General features: G+C 46.6%; 1 protein-coding gene across 1 annotated transcript; it reads left to right on the top strand.

Moving 5' to 3' along the window:
• Nucleotides 1-611: 611 nt before the first annotated feature.
• Nucleotides 612-24,890, top strand: LIN7C (lin-7 homolog C, crumbs cell polarity complex component). The gene is made up of 5 exons (XM_066583228.1): nt 612-676; nt 5,351-5,469; nt 6,162-6,233; nt 13,754-13,963; nt 18,027-24,890. Exons 1-5 carry the CDS (start codon nt 640-642, stop codon nt 18,180-18,182), a joined length of 594 nt encoding a protein of 197 aa, XP_066439325.1. The 5' UTR covers nt 612-639; the 3' UTR covers nt 18,183-24,890.

Raw genomic sequence — 24,890 nt, 5'->3', positions numbered from 1 at the left:
TAGCGGGGAACAGGGGGGAGCCCTCTCTCTCTCCCTCTCCCCCCCGCTCCCCGCCGCACCCCCCCGCGCTGCCACGGCGGCCCCCGAACTTTTTCGCCCGAACACCGAGGTGTTCGCAAAGTTCGGTGTTCGGGCGAAAAAGGGGCGGGGCCGAACGTGTTCGCTCATCTCTAGTAGGCACCCTTAGGTTGGTATAACCTGAGCGTAGCAACAAGCATTAACAATGTGTAACAGCAGGAATTGCCGGGCTTCACCAGCGACTGCTTGAAATACTAAAAACAAGGGTGGAATGTTTGTTTGTTTGTTTGTTTTGTTTGTTTTGTTAATCCCCCTAATATTATTTACTAAAAAGTTACACCTTGTCCCCAACAGACGAGCCCTCACGGGGCCTGTGTGGGGACATTGAACAGTTATGGAAGAACTACAGGAATGGCTGGTCTGTCAGTAATTCTATTAACCATAACCAAGAAGACCCCGGCTCCAGCCACGCCGGCTCCTCGCGGAGCTTCCCCATTATTTTGTAGTTCCTTCGAGACGCAGGAACTACAATACCCATAATCCTCGTGGTCACATGATTGCTTAATTTGTACGTCACTTCCGCTCGGAGGTTTCCGGCTAGTACAACCAGCTGTAGACAAGATGGCGGTGTCCGGGGAACCTGTCAGACTGGAGAGAGGTGAGCGGCGGAGAGCTGAGCTGTGCGGGGTCGCAGGGGGGCGCTGTGGGTGTACGTGGTGTATGACGGACAGTGACACGCGGTAGTAGTGAGTCTCCATGGTTACGGTGTGTGGGCAGCCGGTGCCGGGAGGACTGCTGTGATGTGCGGAGGGGTGGGCGCTCTGTACTGCTGTGTGCTCTCACTGTCCTGGAGCAGTGGATCCCGGGAGCAGATCGCTGAGTGCTGGAGGATCCTCACCTGTCATTGCGATCAGCCTCACCTACCATTCATATTGTGAGCCCCTTCCCTCTTCTCGGGGCGCCTCCTCTGCCTCCCCCCTTTCCCTCTTCTCGGGGCGCCTCCTCTGCCTCCATCCTTTCCCTTTTTCTCGGGGCGCCTCCTCTGCCTCCATCCTTTCCCTTTTTCTCGGGGCGCCTCCTCTGCCTCCATCCTTTCCCTTTTTCTCGGGGCGCCTCCTCTGCCTCCATCCTTTCCCTTTTTCTCGGGGCGCCTCCTCTGCCTCCCTCCTTTCCCTTTTTCTCGGGGCGCCTCCTCTGCCTCCCTCCTTTCCCTTTTTCTCGGGGCGCCTCCTCTGCCTCCCTCCTTTCCCTTTTTCTCGGGGCGCCTCCTCTGCCTCCCTCCTTTCCCTTTTTCTCGGGGCGCCTCCTCTGCCTCCCTCCTTTCCCTTTTTCTCGGGGCGCCTCCTCTGCCTCCCTCCTTTCCCTTTTTCTCGGGGCGCCTCCTCTGCCTCCCCCTTTCCACTGCTTGCCCGTCCAGCATACGTGTGCAGTAAGCTGATTTCTACAGGAAGCAGACAGCTCCGCTCTTACTGTAGTGGCCAAGCTTGGTATTACAGTCAAATTTCCCAATCCTGTAAATTGGAATTTACCCTGCAATACCGATTCTGGCCACTACAGTAAGAATGGAGCTGACATGCATGGGCCCCCTGCCAATCTATTATTGCTCACTTATCCTGATGATAGGCCATTGATAGTTTACAACCGGACACCTCAGTGCAGCTGGGATCCTCCGGCGCGGCTTTCGACAATCGTCCGTATAAACAGGAGGCCAGGGGCGTATCTATAGAGGATGCAGGGGATGCGGTTGCACCCGGGCCAAGGAGCCTTAGGGGGCCATAAGGCCTCTCTTCTCCATATAGGGAGCCCAGTACTATTAATAAAACACTATAATTAGGGGCCCGCTACACATTTTGCATTGGGGCCCAGGAGCTTTAAGTTACGCCTCTGCAGGAGGCTGTTCATCTAGGAGGGACGGCCTGTTTACTGGAGGAATAGACCCCCCCCCCCCCCACCCCCCCCATTGCCGTACGTCTCCGTTCAGAGCGATGGCTGCTGCAACTGACCGCTCACTTCCTCTGTGACATCATTCCCAATGTAATTTCGGAGGGCCAATGGGTTGCCATGGCAATCGGACGCCATACACTGGTGTGTGGGCCTACTAAGGCCTGTGATCGCTATGGTGAGAGATAATAATGCATTGCAGTACAGAAGTACTGCAGTGCATTATCATAGAATCGGAGCCTTTGTGATTCAAGGGGTATAAAAATAAATAAAAATGGCGTTTAAAAATAAACCTACCTTTTTTGCTTACTTCCCTCTGTGTTAAAAATTTTGTATCATCGCACCCATAAAAATCTGTACAATAAATTAAACACACAATGTGTCCTGCACGGCAAACAGCGTAAAAAACAAAACAAACTAAAAAAAACACACGCAAAATGTTTATTTGGTTCATTTTGCCTCCCAAAAAAACACAATAAAAATGATCAAAACAGACGCATGTACCCCAAAACGGTACCAATAAAAACTACATCTCGTCTCACAAAAAACTCATAAAGCTGCGTCAATGGAAAAATAAAGTTGTGGGAATACAACGATGTAAAAAAAAAAGGGATTTCCAAAAAAAAGGAGGGGGGGGGTGTTATCTGCAGAAGTTGAAAAATTAAAAAAAAAAAACTTGGTGGTATCGTTATGGCACCGGCCAGCAGAAAACCATAACCCCTTAGTGACGGAGCCAAATTTTGGAAATCTGACATGCATCGTTCAACGTGGCATAACTCCGTAAAGGCTCTGCATATCCAAGTGATTCTGACATTGTTTTTTCGCCACATGTTGTACTTCATTTTGGTGGAAAAAATGGACCGATATAATTTGTGTATATTTATTAAAAGTGCCAAAATTGTGAACATTTTTTTTCACATTTTCAACAGCCATATCTCAAATATGTGCAAACGTGCTGTACAAATTTTCGATAAGATATATTTCCATCCGTTTACTTTATTCTGGAAGCACATTTGAAAAACTTTCTTTTTTTTTTAACCATTTAGATGACGTACAAATTTAACATTGATTTCGAGGAACATTTTGACTCATAGGTGTCAGAATGATAGATACCCCCACAAATGACCCCATTTTAAAAACTGCTCAACTACACCCCTTAATGTATTCACTGAGGGGGGTCAGGAGTATTTTAACCCCACAGTTTCTTTTTCAGGAATTAATGCAATTTAGAGAAGAAAAATACAATTTCAGATTTCTGCAAATATGTCATTTACACCCCAAAATGGATCCCCCTGTTTGTCCCGTGTTCAGACACATACCCATTGTGGCCCTAATCTTATGTCTGTATGAACAAGGGGGCCCTAACCGAAAGGAGCCGCTGGTGGCTTTCAGAACAGACATTTTGCATGAAGGTGATTTAAGCCCCATTGCCCACTTGTAGAGCCCTTGAGCGGCCAAAAACGCAGAGGATCCCCACAAATGACCCCACTTTGAAAACTAGACCCCTTAATGAATTCATCTAGGGGTGTACTGTGTATTTTGACCACACAGTTTTTGAATGAATCTGAGCCAAGCAAAAGGAAATAATTACGAATTTCATTTTTTGGCAATTGTGTCAATTTAAAAACTTTTCTTTTGTACAGTGTACATAGGAATGAAGACGTTCACCCCAAAATGGATCCCCCCGTTTGTCCCGTGTTCAGAACCATACCCCTTGTGGCCCTAATCTACTTACAGGACACATGGCTAGGCCCATAATGGAGGGAATGCCCGCTGGATTTCAGGGCACAACAGAATACATTCCAGGCCCCATTATACACTTGTGCGGGAAAACAAATTGACTCCCTAAAGTCATTTTTTGGCATTCCCTAAATCATAGATAAAAGTAATAATATAAACTGCGTTTTTATGTCTGAAGACAGGGGTAATTACGGAGGCTGGTTGGGATGGGCACATGGGGCAAGAAAACCGGGTATCCCCCCTCCTCCCATGCTTTTTGGGGGGTATTTTGTGACCTCAGTGGCGGGTATGGGGTGTACAAAGTATCACTCTGTGAGGCTCCGTAAGCCTGCTGCGGTGCGGCGGTCACACACAGAGGGCGCTCAACAAGCTGCTCCTGGAACTGCAGGAAGGCGAACGTTCCCGGGGCTTCTTGTAAATTGCGTATTACAGGTAGCGGTCTGAATAATGCCGGGCTCACGCGGCCGGATGTGGAATCCTCTTGCGGAGGCCCGCAGCGGATCCCAGCTGTGAGCCCTGCGTACGGCCGCGTATTGTACTGCGCATAACTGCGTACTCACACAGGAGGTCATGCGCAGTACACCATTTTTTGTTTGTATTTCCCGCACCGTCGCTTAGAGATGACCCGGGTACCCACAGCCCGTACACGATGTATTTGCATATGGGCTGCAGGTATATCCGCAGTCATAGAGCACAATGGGCTCTAAGTCGCAGATATCCGCGGTACAATATAACATGCTGTGTTCTATTTTCTGCGAGTTGATTATGTAATTCCGACCCGCTAATTGGGGGCAGCTGAATCTTTAACTTTTAGTAAACTTTTTTGCACTTTTATGCTATCGGCGCTATCCATTGGATAGCACCGATCGCATTGCCGGGGGAGACTCCCTGCAGCGCGGGATGACAGCTCCATGCTGTCGGCTACCTGCGGGTACCTACAGCATGGAGCTGTCACGTCGAGAGCCCACGTGGCATTAATCCCTGCAGGACACATGTTTTTACGTCCTCAGGGATTAAGGCCCACTTGGGCAGGACGTAAAAACACTATGGGCTGGTCACTAAGGGGTTAATCATGTCATTCAGGGCTTATTCAGACGACTGTTTAGCGGCTGGGTTTTTACGCCCGGCCGATATACGGTGTCCCTCTGTGCAGGGGGAGGAAGCTGGAAGAGCCGGGAGCAGTGCACTGAACTCCCGCCCCCTCTCCGCCCCTCGGCACTTTTTGCAATGGAAGGGGGCGGGATGAGGCGGAGTTAAGTCCCACACATAGCTCTGCCCCATCCTGCCCCCTCTCATTGCAAATAGTGGAGAGGGGGCGGGAGCTCAGAGCACTGCTCCCGGCTCTTCCAGCCTCCTCCCCCTGTAGAGAGGGTCACCGTATATCGACCGGGCATAAAAACCCAGCCGATATACGGTCGTCTGAATAAGCCCTTATACTGCATAATTGCCACTGTAAAAAAAAAAAACAATCCATAAATGGCAAATTGATGTATTTTCTCTCCCTGCCCTCCAAAAACCATTTAGTAAAAGCTTTCCAATACATTACATGTACTCAACAATATAGTTCGCTACGCAGTTAACAAGCCTCATCTGGCCATGTCGATAGAAAGCTACAAAAGGTAATGGGCATCTGTGTTCCTCCCTCCCTCAGATATCTCAAGGGCCATCGAGCTGCTGGAGAAGCTGCAGAGAAGCGGAGAAGTTCCCCCCCACAAACTCCACGCGCTGCAGAGAGTCCTGCAGAGCGACTTCTGTACCGCTGTCAGAGAGGTGAGCGCTCAGGACGTCTTAGAGGGGATGTCGGGGATTAGGAATAAAGCTCTGTTGGGTTTTACTGAAGCAGACCCACTTGGGTGTGTTTGGTATTGCAGCTGATCCCTGTTATCGGAACTGCAATACAACCCATGGGCAGATGTGGCGCTATTTTGTGGAGCTGTTTGAAGGGGCCACAACGCTCTGGCGAGTGCTGCTACCTTGTTTTAGCAGACACTGTTCTACACTTTTAGTAGTGGCTGTGCCCGGTATTGCAGTCTACTACAACTTCCTCCCATTCAAATGCCGCTAAAAGTACAGTTTTTGTACTTTCTGGAGTACCATGGCCCCCTTCAAACGGGTGTTAGAAGTTGGGTCACCAGGGATGTAATCCTCATAGCCCTTTCCTAAAGATGGAACATTACTGTTAAATGGGTTGTCCGGGCAGATATTACTGATGCTCTATTATCAGGATAGGTCATCCTCCACTCAGGATCCCCGGCAATCAGCTGATCGCCCGGCCCGCTGCACTGCCAGCAAGCTGGATGATCAGCTGATCGCTGGGGGTGCTGAGTAGCGGGTTGCCAGAGATTTATCTATCGATCACCTGAAGATAGGTCATCGATGGAATTTGCCCCCCCTAAAAAACTGAAGCTTCTTGATATTGGGAGGTTGTGGTTCCCATAGGTCTCAGTACTGTTGTCTTCCAGGTCTACGAACATGTTTATGAGACCGTGGACATAAACAGCAGCCCGGAAGTGAGAGCCAACGCCACCGCTAAGGTAAGAGCGCCAATAACATCATCAGTTACTGACCTCTCAGGTCTCCCCGATGCAGAGACTGTATATTCCTGCTGCCCCCATCAGGAAGTAAAGGGATTGGGTCTCATATTAACCCTTTCCAATCCAATTTGTATCCCGGTTTTCCTAAGGGGGCTTACTCTTTTTCTACCATTATACAATGGCGCTATATGCTGGCTAAAGCCAGTACTGCATGAGGTGACACATTGGATAGGCTCCAACAGCAGAGAGGCTGGCAATATACAGTAAGAGAACCCCGACGGACGTCTTCCAACATCGGAGCTGTACAGCCTTAAATCATAATGTCTTCAGACGTCAGACAGTGGATTGGAAAGGGTTAAAATATTTATATTTAAAATGGACAAGTTTCACAAGAGAGTGCGGCCGTCACACACAAACGGTCCATCATCAGCCAGTTATGCATTAGTATAATGGTTGATGTCCCATATACGTGTTACACTGTATAAGCGGCATCATATCACAATACATTAATCGCAGTCACGTTACCACACCAAATAAATGAACCTGCTTCTACTATATAAAGCACCGGCCTAGATGCACCTTAATGCAGTGTTTCACCCCAAAAGATGGCTTCTTCTGTCAGCCCCAAATACATACGTTTTAGGTGAATAAAGTTACCCTCTATAGTTATTCATAGTTTTCAGTTATCAATGATCTTATGATAGACCATTAATATCAGATGGATTGGGGTCTGCCTCCCGGCACTCACATTGATCCGCTGTTATAAGGGGATGTGGTGCTTGCACCAGTGCTGCAGCCTCCACTTTGGACTTGTGATGGCATTTATGCAGCTCAGTCTCATTCAAGTGAATGAGATTGAGCTGCAATACCAGGCATAGCCTCTACCCAATGTATAGCGCTATGCCGAGTATACAGTCATGCAATCGCAGTTCTCCCTTCCAAAGTCCCAGAAGTCAGACCACCCCCTGACTATTTGATGTTGATGATCTGAGCTGTTTTGCCATTGACTTCTATGGGAGTTATGGAAACTAAATCCCCGTCACCTTGTAATCAGGGGTGTACCTATCTCTCCCATGTTTGACTGAGATGAGAACACCCCTTTAATAATTGAGAATTTTTTTTAGAGGAGGAGAGGCCAACAACAGTGTGAATATGGAGCATAGTGCGATCTAGAGTTCAATATCCCCTGGGTAGGTGCTACATGTTAGATCAGAGGGGGTCCAGCTGCTGTGACCCCACTGACTACTAGCTGACGGGCTTGTTTTGGTAGGCATGGAATATGAAGGAGGGTTTCTTCATGTAACCATTAAGGATGAGCGAGTATACTCGCTAAGGCACTACTCGTCCGAGTAATGTGCTTTAGACGAGTATCTCCCTGCTCGTCCTTAAAGATTCGGGGGCCGCCGCGGGGCGGGGAGCTGCGGGGGAGAGCGGGGAGGAACGGAGGGGAGATCTCTCTCTCCCCTGCTCCCCGCCGCGACTCACCTGTCAGCCGCAGCGCTCCCCGAATCTTTAAGGACGAGCGGGGAGATACTCGTCTAAGGCACATTACTTGGACGAGTAGTGCCTTAGCGAGTATACTCGCTCATCCTTAGTAACCATCCAATTGCTGTTTGGTCTTACATTGCTCATTCAGAGGTACAGAGCACACGCTGGCGCTACCAGCTGCCAGGATCACCATATAGTAGCAGACGGTCGTGTGCTCAGGGCCTATTACACTATCCTACCAAAAATATTTGGATACCTGAGCAAGAATCAATAGTAGTATCTATTTACATATGTTAATACTTGTCCCTAATGACGGACTCTGTGGCATACTTTCTACTAACTTCTGATACACTTCAGCTGGTATTTCCCTCCATTCATCCTGAAATGTCTGTCGAGAGAAGATGGGCGCTGTTCATATTTCCTGATCCGAAGTTCCAATTATTGTCTATAATGACAAGGTTCACCTTTGTGTTCATGGTTCTTGTCACTACAACCAACAGACCGAGACCATGCCATGTAAACCATCCCAGACCATAACGGCACAACACACTCAGCAAGAAGGTGTTCCCCAGGCCTCCTCCATACCCAGGTACATCCATCTGATCTGAAGATAGAGCAGCATGATTCGTCACTTCATAGAACGTTCTTTTATTGCTCAACTATCCAATGATGATGCTGCTTGCACCATTGGCTGATACATTTTCTTTTAGAGCAGGGGTCCCCAACTTCAGTCCTCAGGGACCACCGACAGGTCATGTTTTCAGGATATCCTATGGTAAGAACACCTGTGGTAATGTGTGAGGCATTGGCAATAATTACATCACCTGTGCAATACTGAGGAAATCCTGAAAACCTGACCTGTTGGCGGTCCCTGAGGACTGGAGTTGGGGAACACTGTTTTAGAGAATTCACTAGACATTTGTAGGATGAATGGAGGGAAATAGCTGAATTGTATCATACATTAGTAGACCGTATACCACAGAGAGCCTCCAATGTCACTAGGGCCAAAGGAGCCAAACTAAGTATTAACATCTGGAAATAAATACTACCTTGCTTCTTGCTCAGGTGTGCAATTACTTTTGGTAGGATGGTGTATAATTAGTAGTGGCTATCACTACCTTAGCAGCTGTAGTACCCAGCGCCTCTGTACGCTCAATGCCAGATCAGGCAGGAGAATTAAATTGGAAGGACACTTCAGGTAAAAGTGCCCACTCGCAGCCTCAATCTGCGTATGGCCTGGATTAATACACGCAGGTCGGCGACTGCCGCATACCTTCTCCTATTAAGGCAGTGTTTAAAGGTAAACAGCTGTAATACTGTTAATTCTCCACTGGATGGCAGTATGGTCGATCTGTCATAATGGTTCTATTAATGTAATACAAGGTCATATCATGTGATGATGGCTCTTACAGGGTTTTTGCCACAAAGCACAGTTCTCATCTGTCCGTAGGATAGTTGATAAATGCCTGACCCCATAGTCACTAGCCCAGGGGTCTCGGCATTACAGCGACGAGAAGGCAGTTCGCACAGTGCTGCTTCAATCATTGTCTGTTGGACTGACGGAGATGACTGAGTGTAAGCTTGTCAGCACCATAGGCGGTGAAGGAAGCAGCAGGGTGACGGCTGGAGAAGGTAAGACGAAAAAAAGGTTTGGAGCAGTGTGATTGTTCTCAATGGGAGAAACCAAGTAATCTTGTAGATATGAGACCTTTTAATGGCTAACAAAAATACATGTTACAGCAAGCTTTCAGATCGTCTATCGAACCTTCATCAGGCTAAAATGGAACCGGTTTGGACGGGGCACATATAGAATGTACAGATGCAGAGAGGACACCCCTCTTCATTGAAATACAAATGTTCACACACAGAAATTTGAGACTGATTTGCGCTCAAAACAGACAAACTGAGCTGAGACATAAATCCTAAATCAGTCCACTGAGCGCAGGACAAATGCAGCACCACCTATTGGATGGCAACATTATTACAAGTCAAGGTCTTGAGTTTTTATGAAGTTTTAAAGAAAAAAAAAATGACTGCGAAGAGGACTTCCCTCTTGACCTCCTTCAGACCTTTCATATTTCTCACTTATGCAAGAATCCTGGGCTGAGGTTCATTCCATTCTTGAGGGTATCATACATGGCCATAAATTTGTACTCCCAAATTCTTCTGTGATGCTGTGACTTGCCGCTCAGTATAATAACTCATCTGCTCTATGCCATGTCCCTGGCCACAAAAATGTTGTGCCACAGGTAGTTCAGTCTTTCCCTCTCTAATCGTGTGGCGATGAGATCTCATCCTCGCTCTCTTTTTGTCCTGTTTCACTAATATAAAGCCCCCCAACAGGACATTCACTGCACCTGATCAGGTACACAACATCAGACGTGGAACATGTGAATGTCCCCGGGATCTTATAGTCCTGGTGTGTGTTGGGGATCCATATCCTGTCCGTGGTCAGTACATGTGAGCAGGTCTTGCAGCTCCTTACATTACAGGGATAAGTTCCTTTTTGTGTGTCAGAGGGTAATGCACTCCTGATTATAAAGTTCCTCAAGTTAGGAGGTTGCCTGTAACACAGAAGCGGAGGGTCCGGGAATATGGTTTTCAGACGGTCATCCTTGTGTAGGGTATGGTGGAGTTTTCTTGCGGTTTTCCTTAGTACCTCTAGTTGCGGATTGTAGGTCACTACTAGAGGCACACGATTGTTTCTTTCCTTCTCCTTGTATTGGAGTAGTTGATTCCTGGGTATCCTGGTGGCTCTGGTGATTTGGTCATCAGTTGAGGTGGGATGGCAGCCCTGATTTATAAATGTCCTTTTACGAGGGTATAGATGTTCCTCTCTGTCTGTTGGGTTGGAGCAGATCCGGTTATACCTGATGGCCTGGCTGTAGACTATGGACTTTTTGATGTGTTTAGGATGAGAACTGTCCCATCTGAGGTATGTGGGCCGATCAATCGGTTTTCAGTATAAGGATGTCTGTATTGAGTTTTTTTGAAGTCTTTATGGTCATGTCCAAAAAGTTGATTTCGGTATACGACTAGCTTAATGTCAGGTTTATGGTCGGGTGGAATGCATTGAATCTCTCATGGAATTTTATTGATTCTTGTTCGGTGTTGGTCCAATTGATTATGATGTCATCAATGTAGCAGAAGTAGGCCAATGGTTTGCTGGAGAGGAGGCTAGAAAGTCACTCCCCAGTTTTGCCATGAAAAGGTTGGCATATTGCGGTGCCATTTTACTGCCCATGGTGGTCCAATGAGTTGCAAGAATATCTTTGTCAAAGGAGAAATAATTATGTGTGAGGATGAATCTTGAGAGTTGTAATACGGATTCAGAGGTAACCTCATTGGCCGCAAGGTGCACCTGGCAGGCAGTCAGTCCATCTTCATGTGGGATGTTGGAGTATAAGGATTCCACATTCATGGTGGCCAGGATGGCGTCATCGGCGAGGGGACCTACAGATGATAGTTTATTCAGTAGGTCCGTGGTGTCTTTCAAGTAGCTGGTTGTGTTTCTCACCAGTGGTTTGAGGACGCCTTCTACCCATCCTGAGATTCCCTCAGTGAGGGCTCCCACACCTGAGATAATCGGCCTCCCTGGGTTGCCCTACTTTGTATAGTTTGGGAAGCATGTGGAATGTTCCCACCTTGGGGTTCTCCGGTATCAAGTCCAGAAGTTTTGTGGAGCCCACAGACAGGCTTCTGATGACTCCTCTCAATTCCCACACACATTTTTGGGTCAGGTCTTGATTCAGTTTGGTGCAGTATCTGGTGTCCGTCAGCTGTCTGTCTGCCTCCTTCTTGTAGTCTGATGTGTTTATGAGGACTATAGCGCCACCTTGATCTGCAGGTTTAATGGTGATCTCCTTGTTGTCTTGGAGTGTCCTTGTTTCCTGCATATTGATAGTAAATGCTTCCCTTTTCTGCTTGTCCAGGATAGTAGATCGCACAACAAGCCTAAAGGAGTCTATGTATTTATACAAAGTGGGGTTGCGGCCAGTAGGGGGCATCCTATCAGACTTCTTCCTGGCCCCTAGTTCCTCCTGTGTTTTGGAGGTCCTATCTCCTCTTTTGTCATGGAAGAACATTTTCAGTCTTGGCCTCCTGAAATATTCCTCCATGTCCTGCAGAGTTCTGTTTTATAAAACCGTCATGAATGTCTGTGTGTGAACATTTGTATTTCAATGAAGAGGGCTGTCCTCTCTGCATCTGTATATTCTATATGTGCCCCATCCTAATCGGTTCCATTTTAGCCTGATGAAGGGTCCATAGATGATCCGAAAGCTTGCTGTAACATCATGTATTTTTGTTAGCCATTAAAAGGTATCCTATCTACAAGATGACTTGGCTTCTCCCACTGAGAACAATCACACCAAGCTGTAGGAGGTGTGTGGGCACCTCTAGTGGCTGCAGCTGCTCTAGTGACATCTAGTGGCTGATAGCAGGCAGCAACTCAGAATGGCTTGGCCACCAGTTCAGTGAGATGATCAGCAGTATGTCCTGTATTTAGAGGACCTTTATCACCCGTTAGTGACGGCATATTTTTTTCCGTCTTCACGTTACATTACAAACATCGCAGCGTTTTAACCTTTTCATCGACAGGCATTTGAGGCCTTGATTTATGCAGGACAAGTTGTAGCCTCTAACGGAACCATATTGGTACATATAATGTATTGTTTAACCTTTATTTAATTTTTTTGAAGGAGATGCGCCCCCCCCCCCCCAAGAAATTTGCATAGTTTTTTTAGGTTTTGTTTTTGCACTGTTTGCTTCTGTGTTTGCTATTTTTCTGAAATAAAGGCACTTAGAATGTGACGACGCAAATACAGTATTTTTTTCTCAGATCTGTAAGCTTTTTATTTAGCCGCCAGCGGAGATCCGTGCGGGGTTGATTTTTGCAGGATGATTTGTAGTTTCCTTTAGTAACACTTTCGGATAAATGTGACTTTCTGCATTTTTGCAAGACAGACAAACAATAATTTTGGCATTTCTGGCTTACCTTGTTATTTGGGTAAATACGATTACAGCGATGCCAAATTTGCATCTTTTTGCATCTTTTTAGCACAATAAAACCCCTTTTTATTAAAAAAAAAATTGTATTTGCATCACCCATTGCCATTCATTACTTCTCCAAATGAGCCGTGGGAGGCCTTGTTTTTTTTGCAAGACGACCTGCCTCTATTCAAACCATTTTGGGGAACATGAACATTTTACTTAGATTTTTTTTGGAGATTTTTTTTTTTTTTCCTTAATTTGTTAAAGGGGTTGGCCTGCGCCGAAACGGCTTTTTTTTTTTTTTTCAATAGGCCCCCCGTTCGGCGCGAGACAAACACAAGGGATGGGTTAAAAAAAAAAAAAAAGTTTAGTACTTACTCGAATCCCCGCTCTGCGGCGACTTCTTACTTACCCTACCAAGATGGCCGCTGGGATCTTCACCCACGATGCACTGCGGGTCTTCTCCCATGGTGCACCGTGGGCTCTGTGCGGTCCATTGCCGATTCCAGCCTCCTGATTGGCTGGAATCGGCACACGTGACGGGGCGGAGCTACGCGATGACGCGTAGAAGGGGGCGGAGCCAAAACGCCGCTGCTGCCGAGACCCAAGAGAAGGGAGAAGACCCTTCTGCGCAAGCGCGTCTAATCGGGAGATTAGACGCTGAAATTAGACGGCACCATGGAGACGGGGACGCCAGCAACGGAACAGGTAAGTGAATAACTTCTGTATGGCTCATAATTAATGCACGATGTATATTACAAAGTGCATTAATATGGCCATACAGAAGTGTATAACCCCACTTGCTTTCTCGGGACAACCCCTTTAATGTGGAGTATTTTTATAGTGTCGGTCATTAGGAACACAGCGGTACGTAATGATTCTTTACATTTTTTTCATAATAAAGGGGATTTGTAAAGAAAGTGTGTTGTTTTTTTGTGTATTTTTTTTTCAGTTTTTTTTTCTTCCCTTTTTTTGAAAATAAACTAACTTCGAACTTTTTTTAACACTTTTCATAGATGCAATCGTTTCCTCTTTTCTAGGCAACAGTGGCTGCTTTTGCTGCCAGCGAAGGACACTCTCACCCTCGGGTTGTCGAACTCCCCAAAACAGAAGAAGGTCTCGGATTCAACATAATGGGAGGAAAGGAGCAAAACTCCCCCATTTATATTTCTCGTATTATCCCCGGAGGAATCGCCGATAGACACGGAGGCCTGAAGCGCGGCGACCAGCTGCTCTCCGTTAACGGCGTGGTGAGGAATCTGTACTCGCTGCTTTATCACATAACTACGTTCAGGCAACTGATCTGTACTTCAGCACCCTGCAAAAGGAGATCCCAGAAATCACTGTTGCAGGGGGCGCCACTTATCAAACCGTCCTCCATATTGTTAGGAGAGATATGGAGGCGGTAACTACTTTTCTTTTACCTCCATGTTACAGGTAACTACAGGTGCATCGCTCTGCAAACAGCAGCCCCGATCTCTGCTTCTAGGACCCTCGTGTAACTTGAGGGGATAATGGGATATTGAGTTAGCAGAATTGTGTCCTGTCACTCTTGTGCAGTAATCTTTAGGGTCTGTTTAGACGGGGCGGAAAGGTTGCCGAATGTTTGAAACAAATTCTGTAACATTTCCGCATCCAATGAGAGTCAAGATCCGCATCATTGGATTTCAGAATATACAACGCTCGCTTCTGAAGTCTTCAGCTAACAGGGCTTCATTCACCCAGTACCTGGCGGCCTGTCCTGAGCGCAGTGCTGCTGGACAGGTGATTGCACTTCCGCATCACCTGCCAGCGGCGCTGCGCTCACTAGAGGCCGCCAGGTACCCGGGGAAGGCAGCGCTGACAGCCGAAGACTTCAGAGGTGAGTGCTGTAAATTCTGAACTCGGCTGTGGGTATGCAGCTGATTTCGAGTCAGAATCCGCACCAATGGAAATTCTGCAGTATTTCTGCCCCGTGTAAACATACCCTTAAAGGGATTTTCCTGGAGTCAAACTATTGCTAACCTATCTTCATGATAGGTCTCAAACAGCCAATTGAGTCTGCCGCTTGGGACCCTGCCGATCTGCTGCTACAAACAGCAGAAACCATCAAAGCGCCGCCTGTAGCGCAGTGGGCCGCCTTGACATTGCAGCTCTCTCCCGTTGAAGTAAAAGGGAGAGAGTTGCAATACCAAACCAGGCCACTGCCGATCGGACAGCACTTTGGCATTTCTGGCTGTCTTTAGTAGCATGTAATTATTTGATCGGCGGGGGTCCCGAGCAGTGGACCTGGTCTGCTATCGCTTACCTATCCTGATGATTGGCCACTTATAGGTTTGCTTATAGAAAACCCCATTTTAACCCCTTTCCATCTTGCACTATACTCCATTGCGGTTAGCAGGTCATTGTCACAAACATCCGTGCTATTAAATCCTAAAGATGGCTATCTAACAGCCGACATCCTGCTGCTACAGCCGGGGTGGGAAATATCTCTGATTCAGACATTTAACCCCTTAGGTGTCACAGTAGCGACTATGGATTCTTTGATTTTACCTATTAGTGTTCTCTGCGATGCAGCTGCAGGCTACCAAAGGTTGATGATGCCACTGAGGACTTGGCAAAAGCCTGCAGGATCCTGGCACTCCCAGGGCTCCCACCTAGCAGGCATTTATGACACGTCTCGTGGATGGTCAAAGACCAAACATGCTCTATACAGCAATATGGTTACTGTGTCTGATTTACCTGGGAGCAGGGTTTTTTTTGTGATTTGCAATAAGGATACATTGGAGAACTCAGTTTAGGGAAGACCTTGCCAATGTACTGGTAAAACTGGTATTTTGGTTTATAAGGCTAAACAATGGCATGTTTCCATCCAATTCAGTCTATTACCCTTCATTGTTGATCCAGAGGAAGGCAAAAAAAACACATGAGGTGAACGCCAATTTTTCTCATCTCAGGGGAAAAAAATTGCTCCTAAAACTAGCCAATCGGAATAATCCAAGGATCAGCTACTCGCTGACTATATCTTGTAACACTGAAGAAAGGCGTCCAGGCCCCTCTTGTACTCTTTAAGTGAGTCTGCCATCACCACGTCCTCAGGCAGAGAATTCCACAGTCTCACTGCTCTTACAGTAAAGAACCCTCTTCTATGTTGGTGTAGAAACCATCTTTCCTCTAGATGTAGAGAGCGCCCCCTTGTTACAGTCCTGGATATAACTAGATGATGGGAGAGATCTCTGTATTGTCCCCTGATAGTTCCATCTATGTATGAATATGTGAATCCTAACTTCTGACTCCTTGGCAAAGACACAATTTTCCGTGCTTTTCTCAGCGTCACATAAATGGGTTAATAGAGAGATTCCATTGTGGTGATGGTTTATGGGCAGCGTACTTGTGATCTCAGTGGTTAAATGTTCCAGGCATTCGCCTTCCCCTCCAGAGCGTCTGCACTGGAAAACCCGCAGGAGCTGCTTATACGAGGTGCAGTCAAGGTCTACGGGCTAATATTCTTGGGCGCAGGAGCAGAAATATGGGGCACACTTTAGAAGACGTCGGCATTCTTTGGGGATAAGCCAGATAGATGGCAGCATCGTCCGGTACGCAGAACCCACATGACAGCGGCTGGAGTTGGAAGCACTTTCAATACTTAAAATGGCGACTTTCAAGTTGTGAGAACAGCGTGTAGTCATCCGTTTTCTTCACTTGCGTAGAATGATACCCATCAACATTCATCGCCAAACATGCGGTGAAGGTATCATGGACATGAAAATGTGCTTTTGAGGGCGCAAATGTTTTAAGAAGGCCGAACGTCATGTGAGAACGAATCCTAAGAGCCTCGGCCGTGCAACAGCCGGTCCGACAACATGATTGTGCGAGTGGAGCAAGTGGCTATAGAGGACTGTGGAAGAGATTGCCTGCAAAGTCGGCATTGCCATAGGATCTGTGTATACCATCCTGCGGAAAGTTTCCTCCAGGTTGGTGAAAATAAATCTTATTTGTATAGTGCGCTTTCAAGTAATTTATTACCCCCCACCAAGCTGGGTACTCATTTTACCGGAAGGATGGAAGGCTTGAGCCGGCTACCTGAACCGTGCAAGGATTGAAGTTGCAACCTTCAGGCCGTGAGCGAGAGCTTAGGCCTGCATGTCTGCTGCCTTAACACTCTGCACCACACGAGGCTCTGGTGACATGAACCTTGATCACAAGACTACATGCGTGGCAATGTTTTAGGAGATCTACACGCGTGATAATGGCATGAATGGTACCTTCGTTCCATCAGTTGACACAATGGATGAGACACGGCTGAAGGGATCTCTCCGTGGTCGCACGGTTTCCAGTCGTGCCGCTCTTGCACCAGTGATTTCCCAGTGCGTAAAATAGACCCCCAAAGAAGCATTTAAAGCAATCGTGGTGTCGAAAAAAATATGTACATCAAGAGGGAGATGATGCTGAGAAGGGCAATATTTTCAGCTTTCTGGGTAAGTCGTTTCTTAGAAACAACATTTGGGGACCTTAGAACTTGAACGCACCTCGTATCGCTGACATACGGGGGGCTATGACTATGAAGCAAGGTATATTGTGCCCTCACGGTTCTGACCATAGTTAATTGAAAACTCAAACCATAGAGAAGTTATTCCTAAGATGATAAATACCCCCCTGAACCCAAGTGTATCTGTCTTGACACCTTAGTCTTGATGTGTGTCGGTCCGTGTGCGGAGACCTCCACTGATCGCTGAAACAAAGGGGCAGGCAGCTGAGTGGTGTTCTCATTTAGTTGTGATTGTCCCTAGTTATTGGTATACAGTAGTGATGAGCGAGCATACTCGCTAAGGGCAATTACTCGATCGAGCATTGCCCTTAGCGAGTACCTGCCCGCTCGGAAGAAAAGATTTGGCTGCTGGCGGGCAGGGAGCGGCGGGGGAGAGCAGGGAGGAACAGAGGGGAGATCTATCTCTCCCTTTCTCCCCCTCCCCCCCCCCCCCCCCTGCTCACTGCCGCAACTCACCTGTCACCCGCGCCAGCAGCCGAACCTTTTCTTCCAAGCGGGCAGGTACCTACTAAGGACAATGCTCGATCGAGTAATTGTCCTTAGCGAGTATGCTCGCTCATCTCTAGTATACAGCCTTATAGACAATGAGGCTATACACTGATCAACTCTTCAAGGAGCGCGGATCACAGCCAAAGGGGCAAAGCGCTTAGCTAAGTCCTTCTAACCCTTTGTTTTAGTGTTTGGTGGGGGTCTCACCACCTGGACCACCACTGAATAATGGTGGCATGTCCAATTATCTAACTTCTCCTGTTCTCTTACAACGCTGATGTTGGTCTCCCGTCCAGAGCGTGGAAGGTGAGCATCACGAGAAAGCGGTGGAACTCCTGAAAGCTGCCCAAGGAAAGGTAAAGCTGGTGGTCCGGTACACCCCTCGCGTCCTGGAAGAAATGGAGTCGCGCTTCGAAAAGATGAGATCGGCGAAACGCAGGCAGCAAAACTAGGAGACTGCGCCATGTGCCCACAAGACACAAACTGTTCTGTATCACTGTAGAATAAGTGACGTTCCCCTGTGAACTAGCAATACAGTGCACGTTCTAGGTTCAGAGCCGCAGCCGAGAATCCGGAACCCTACAGATGCTACACGAATGTTCACTCGTTTACAGGGCGGTTTTTAATTACCCTCATTTTTTTAACGTCAAACAGCGTAAAAGAAAAAAAGGCATTTTTAATATGGTCGTGTAATTATACATTTGTAATCTGTGTATTTCCTAAATGTTATGCAAACAGTTCTATCCAGTTTTTTGGGGGGAGGCACGCTCCAGGGGGGCACATGGTATCCAGATCGGATCCTTATAGTCGTGGGTGCCAGATCTAGCTGGTAGCGCAACCGGACCAGATGACCTATCTCTATAAGCTCCAGGGGGCACATGGTGTCCTGATCGGATCCTGTATAGTCGTGGGGGCCAGATCTAGCTCGTGGGGCAACCAGACCACATGACCTATCTCTATAAGCTCCAGGGGGTTGTATGTATTGGAAGGCCTCGGTACAGACAGATACATTTCCACACTTTTACCATGTTGCTGTGTTCGGATATCGCCGCTTCTTCCATCTTGGACCGATTTCACACAAGTGTCTGATTCCGATGGACAAGTGATTTAACCACATAACTACTGATCTAAACTTGTAGCATCATAAGGATCTATGATGCTGTGAGTTTAGGGGACCCGTCGCTTGTGCAGGTACACTTGTCTGTAAAGCGATCGGTAACTGCACCCATAACGCGCTCATGTGAAAGCAGCCTTAGGAGAAGTATGGTTACAAAAGGTATAGTACGCTCCTTGCCAAGACCCTGCCGCTTCAATGCCTCTTGGATGCCCGGCGGTCTCTATTCGTCTGGCTCCAGCGATTCCATGTTGTCTTGACTCGCCACGGAGACTGAGGGGAAACCCTAGAACGGAGCCACATGGATTGGTAATGAGTATTACTACTTTTGATATTTTTTACGGTTTTCAGCTGTTTGTGCAAGAAAAAATTCCATAGACTTGGAAAACGTGGTGTATCCATGTAGGGATGTTACTACCCGCATAGCGTCCTGTACTTGTGGTCACATTTTTTGGGAATCCAGTTAGAACAGAATGAAGTTCCTAGTCTTTCAATTACATAAAAAAAAAAAAAAGTTTTATTCCTTAAAGGGATGGTTTGCATTCGGTAGCTTCCAGCCAAGGTAGAATACTTGATGTCCTATGAGACGTCCTACACAGGTACATCATAGAAAAACCATAACCTGTTGGTATGACTTACATACTGCCTATGAAGGTACAGACATGCCTGTGTAGGATGCACCTAAGGGCCCGCTGAAAGCTGCTGAAATTGTATCAGGGCGTTATTTTTCCCCAAGAAATGTCGCCACTTGTGTCTATAGCCGTGCCTGGTATTGTTTGGTATTGCAGCTCTTACACATGCAATTGAATGATGTACATCTGCAATACCAGACACGGCCTATGGACACAAGTGGCACTGTTTCTGAAAATAAGCAAACCCATTATTTACCCCTTGATGCAGTTGTGATTATGGACCCTATTCTTCTAGGATTAATTGAAACCTTAACGGTAATCTCATCAGGTTGTGGCGATAGTTTTGGCCTGACAGATTTATTGGACTCTTACAAGACATCTTAAAGGGCTATTCCGGCTTTTTAAAACTGATGACCTATATTCTGGATAGGCCATCAGCAGTTGATTAACGGGAATCCTCCGCTCGGGATCCCTATTCATCAGTCGATCGTACGGCCCACTGTCATTGCAGCAAGGCCAGATGTCATGGTCATTAGTCAGGGCAGGAAAAGGGAATGCCGGCTTCACTCCCATTGAAATTAGTGGGATGGCTGATATATTGGGTCAGTTCTATGCAGTCCTGACCATAAGAAGAGCAGGAGGTGTATTGAAGTGGTGGCGCTCTCACTTCCTGCTGTGATCACTGATGACTATGTCTGGCCCCGCTGCGCTGACAGTGGGCTGAACAATCAGCTGATGGAAAGAGATCCTGAGTGATGGATCCTTGTCGATCAACCAATGATGACCTATCCAGAGTGTAGGTTAACAGTTGTAAATGGCTGGACTACTCCTTTAAAGGGAACCTGTCCTGGTGTAAAATCAGCGGGTCTGGCTGCATAGCTCTTCAGTAGAGATGAGCAAATGTACTCTGTAAGGACAGATACTTGAGCGAGTATCGTCCTTACCGAGTACCTGCCTGCTCGCCCAACACAGCGCTCACCCCAGACGGCACCCGAATCTTTGCGGGTGATCAGGCAGGTACTCTGTAAGGATGATACTCTCTCGAGTATCTGTCCTTACCAAGTACGCTCGCTCATCTCTACTCTTCAGTTAATGCCCCGCTGACTCGATCCACTTTTTTTTTTTCTTCTTCCATACTCTCCTCCCTTCATCAGACAGGCGATTCTTAGATTGGGCTCCCAGTGCTCACTATCAGTGCATGGCTAATGAGCAGTGGGGACCACCCACTTTCTCCACTGACGGCGCCGGGAACGGGACCTAAGAAGAGCTCATCCAGGCAAATTGAGGGGAGTATGGGGGGAAAAAAGTGGATAGAATGAGTAGGGGTGCAGCCTGCCCCACTGACTTGACATCATGACAGGTCACCTTTTAAGAGTGTCATATATCTTAGACAAACATAGTTCAAACCCGTTGATTTTGGAAGGGACTTGATGACTTGTGTGTGTATGGAGACCTCCCACTTTCGATTTCAGGGGAAAGAAGGATAGGGCACATTGAGCTTCATGTCCTCCCTGGAGATAAGCCTGTGGGTTTCTCCATGGTCCCCATGTACAACACTTAGCTGAACCAAGTGATCATGTATTTGGGGGGGAGCCAGGAGATGTAGCTGTAGGCCAATAGAGCGTGTGACCGACCATTGTTGAAGACGTACAAGTACAGTTATGCTCTGATTCTTTCCAGATTTGTCATAGGTGGAAAGTAGATGGGCTGCAAATGTAGCAGAGCTAGATTTTCTGCACTCTGGGCCCCAAAGAGTAAATACCTGCATAGTACTAGTAGGGGGAAAAAAACTACCATTTAGACTTGGCCATATGAGTGAACTACTTTCTTCCAGTTCTCACCAGTGTTGGTGTTGCTGGTTTTGGACCTGCCCTCTTTTTTTAGAAAGAAACTCCAATAAAACTTTTTGCGATGTGAAAAAAACCTATAAAATCCGATTACAGTTCATCCCGATCTTAGAGCGGGAAACAGGTGGAACGAGAATAAGGGTGGATGTGGCACCAGTTTAGCCAGTCTGATGCAATTTCCTGCACTAATAATTAATTGTTTCTGCTCTTGAGAAAGAACAGTCTGCTGGTTTGGAACGAGGAAAAAGTTGAGATCCAACTTGTTACAAGGAAGCACAACACAACATTGTCCTTGTTTGTAAAGGGGACAGTTAAATCCATCAGTCATAACAGCTGCCAAGCTTTCCCCAACTTGGAGCGTTTTATTAGACACATTATTAGAAACTATGTATGTAAAACTGTAATATTCACATAAACTGCAGTTCACTCTTATGGTCACTAGATGGTAGGCTTGTGTCAGAGTTGTGTGACTGCCCGAGCAGTGATCTGGTCATGGATAGTTGCTGCTTCCAACTTCTTTCTTTCCAGGTTCAATGCGCCATATAAAATGTCATCATCTATCAGTATGTGAACAATATGCAAAATGTTTAACTGTTTTTTATCTGTAGGTTATTTTGGAGCATCTCTGTAAGTAGAGATGACCATTTTTGGGCTGTGTCATTAATGATCTTCACAAGGGATGTCACAGAGGCTTTTAATTGAGGTGAACTAGACAAAACTAGCTGGCTTTACTCCCATTGAAATCAGTGGTGGCACTGCTGCCTATTAGACTTCCGGCTCCTCATTGCGGTGATGACCGGGCATCCAACTCTGACTGCAGTGAGGACCGGAAGGGCAATAGAAATCAGTGCTTTATTGATTTCAATGGGAGTAAAACAGGCTATTACACTTCCTTCACTGACCATATATGACGATCAACTGATTGCTAGGAATCCCCAGCAGCAGTCCCCTGTTGATCAACTACTGATGGACAGGATAGGACATCATGGTTAAAGCCCCGGAACACCCCTTTAAAGGATAGTCTTTTGAAGAATCCTCTATCCATACCTATTGGAGGATATAGACATCATAGAGTCCTCCGCTTTGGATCTCCATCTACTAGCTGGAACAGAAAGGCCCATTAAACACAGCCATATGTTAAGGCCGTGTGCTGTCCGTCTATTCCATGGGCAGCACACAGCCCCATTCTAGCTTATGAGGCTATTCAGACGGCCAGTTTGTCACACGGACCGATGCAATGTGCGCGATACATGGAAATCATACGGCACATGGACGAGTATTCTTGTCAAGTTTCTCAGAAGCAACGTGACCCCCGGCCTAACTGACAGCGGATCCTACTCGGTCAGACTCGATCTGGCCTTGTATTAAATGACCATACGTTCATTTAATAGCGGGGGGTTTTTTAGAGGCCAGTGGCGAGATATCAGCTTTAACGACTATTCAGACACTTTCTTTATTTCATGTAAGTTGTAAAAATTTCTTCAGACCAGTTTTAATATGTAAAGTTTAAATAGTTTTGAAGAACAGAAGAAAGTGTATAAAACTGATTTTTCCAGGCTGGGAGTAATTCCCCTTTGTCACCAGAAGGTGACAGCTGCGTTTGCTCATATTGTAGATGTTACCATAAAATGTGCTATTTTATCTTTTTATTATGTAATTATAGCATAAATGTCTCATTGGAAGGTTCTGCATGTGGCAAGAAAGAAATCAGTGTGCGCTCCACTAAATTTTACATACCAGAGGCGGTTTTTAATACCCGTCGCCGCAGCTGGTGATTTCGTTCTGTAGATGTAGTTCAGTTCTACCTCTGAAATCTCCAATCTTTTATAGAAGTCTTAACCTTTCTACAGAAGAGCTGTCGTTGTCACAAGTTATACCGAATCCTTCCACAAAGCTATGTATTATCTGCTCGGCCCCTCCTGTTCTAGAACCCAAGAATATCGAGCGAGACTCACTGTCGCCTGTGTGAATGCACGAGTAATCTAAGACACACTTGGTTACTATGGCCGCACTGCCTGATAACTCCATAGAAACCTGTCTGTTGCAAATGACTGCTCAAAGCTGATGCAGCTCAGGAGTTGGTCACACCCTAGCCTGCCATATTCAGAATAATCTAGAAATACATTTTAATCTGATGATTTGAAGAGTGTATTCCACCTGCATTTGTGTCCGTAATACGGATGAGTGGCCTGGCCACGGAGCTCCTGACCTGTACTCTCAGCAGCATAAGAATCTATGATGTTTGAGTCGGGGTACCTGCAGTCAAGCTGGGACACTTTTCTATTTCTGATTTTTGTAAATGTGGTTGGGATACACCTGTCTGTTACGGACAGGTGGATAATTGTCTTTCATAGTCCCTTGACCTCATTTCTCTATCTAAGATTAGAGAGTCCAGTGATCTTGGTCTTCTAAGAGCTGAGAAATACGACTTCCAATGCACTACTACCCCCCCCCCCCCCCCCCAAGCAACGACATCGCTGAAGAAAACAATCATTTGTAACTACACTTTTTTTAATGTACGATTTCTAGATTTTCTTCAAAAAGTTCTGTGAAGGGGGTTTTCTTAAGTAACCTAATGTATATTGCGGCAGCACAGATTAGTGGAGTTATATACTATAGTCTACATTGTGGTAAATGATCTGTTGCATCTCTCCTTTGATGTTGTGTGTGTTGTATATATGTGTATAGAGGAGATCCCTGTTGTAGTGCTGGTACCTTGGTGCTTCATATGTAAAGTGGTACACATGGGACACCGTTCTTCAAGGTGGTCTGGCACCTATGTTTTGTGCTATAAACGGAATGCCCTGTAGAATGTGCGATGTTAAGCGGAATCCCATAGGGTTACCATTATTTCTGTTCTGCATGACTCCACCGTTTAGAGATTAGGCTTTATGTTTATCCTGCGCAATATGTAAATTAGCTTTACACTGTCTGATAGGCGGTCCACCACTGCCTTCAGTCCGAATTCTCTCCCTCCCCTGTTTTGAAAAAGCGCCCCTTTCCATCCTTATTGAAGTCTCCAGCTCCGCCTGCTGGAGACATCACGTGTTACATCATCACTGTACTTGCGCTGCACTGTTGGCACAAGCATGTGAGGTCAGTCCTGGCTGAGGACTCACTGCACATGCGCCATGATGATGTAACGCGTGATGTCTCCAGCAGGTGGAGCTGGAGACGTCAATAAGGATGGCGGTTTTTCAAACACGGGAGGGAGAGAAACCGGGCCAAAGGCAGCGGTGGGCCGCCCAACAGATGGTGCAAAAGCTAATTTATATGTGGGGCCGGATAAACATAAAGGCGAATATCTGGACGGTGGAGTCACTTAAAACAGAAATAAAGGTACCCCCTGTGGATACCGCCTAACATCGCATGTTCTACAGTACATTCTGTTTATAGCACAAGAAAATGGGCAACAGACTACCTTTACGCGGTTTCATTGCTGCGGTTGAAAGTTTTTAAGTATATTGCAATTTTTGTTCTACGGATACCATTGTAACGTACATGTCAGCACTTATGTGTAGTGTATATTTAGAATAAATGTGATGATTAAATTCCTGATGGTTATGG

The sequence above is a fragment of the Eleutherodactylus coqui genome, chromosome 11 (genome assembly GCF_035609145.1).
Source record: "Eleutherodactylus coqui strain aEleCoq1 chromosome 11, aEleCoq1.hap1, whole genome shotgun sequence".
NCBI lineage: Eukaryota > Metazoa > Chordata > Amphibia > Anura > Eleutherodactylidae > Eleutherodactylus > Eleutherodactylus coqui.
The sequence above is the reverse complement of the archived record's forward strand: the minus strand, read 5'-3'. Positions and strand labels throughout refer to the sequence as shown.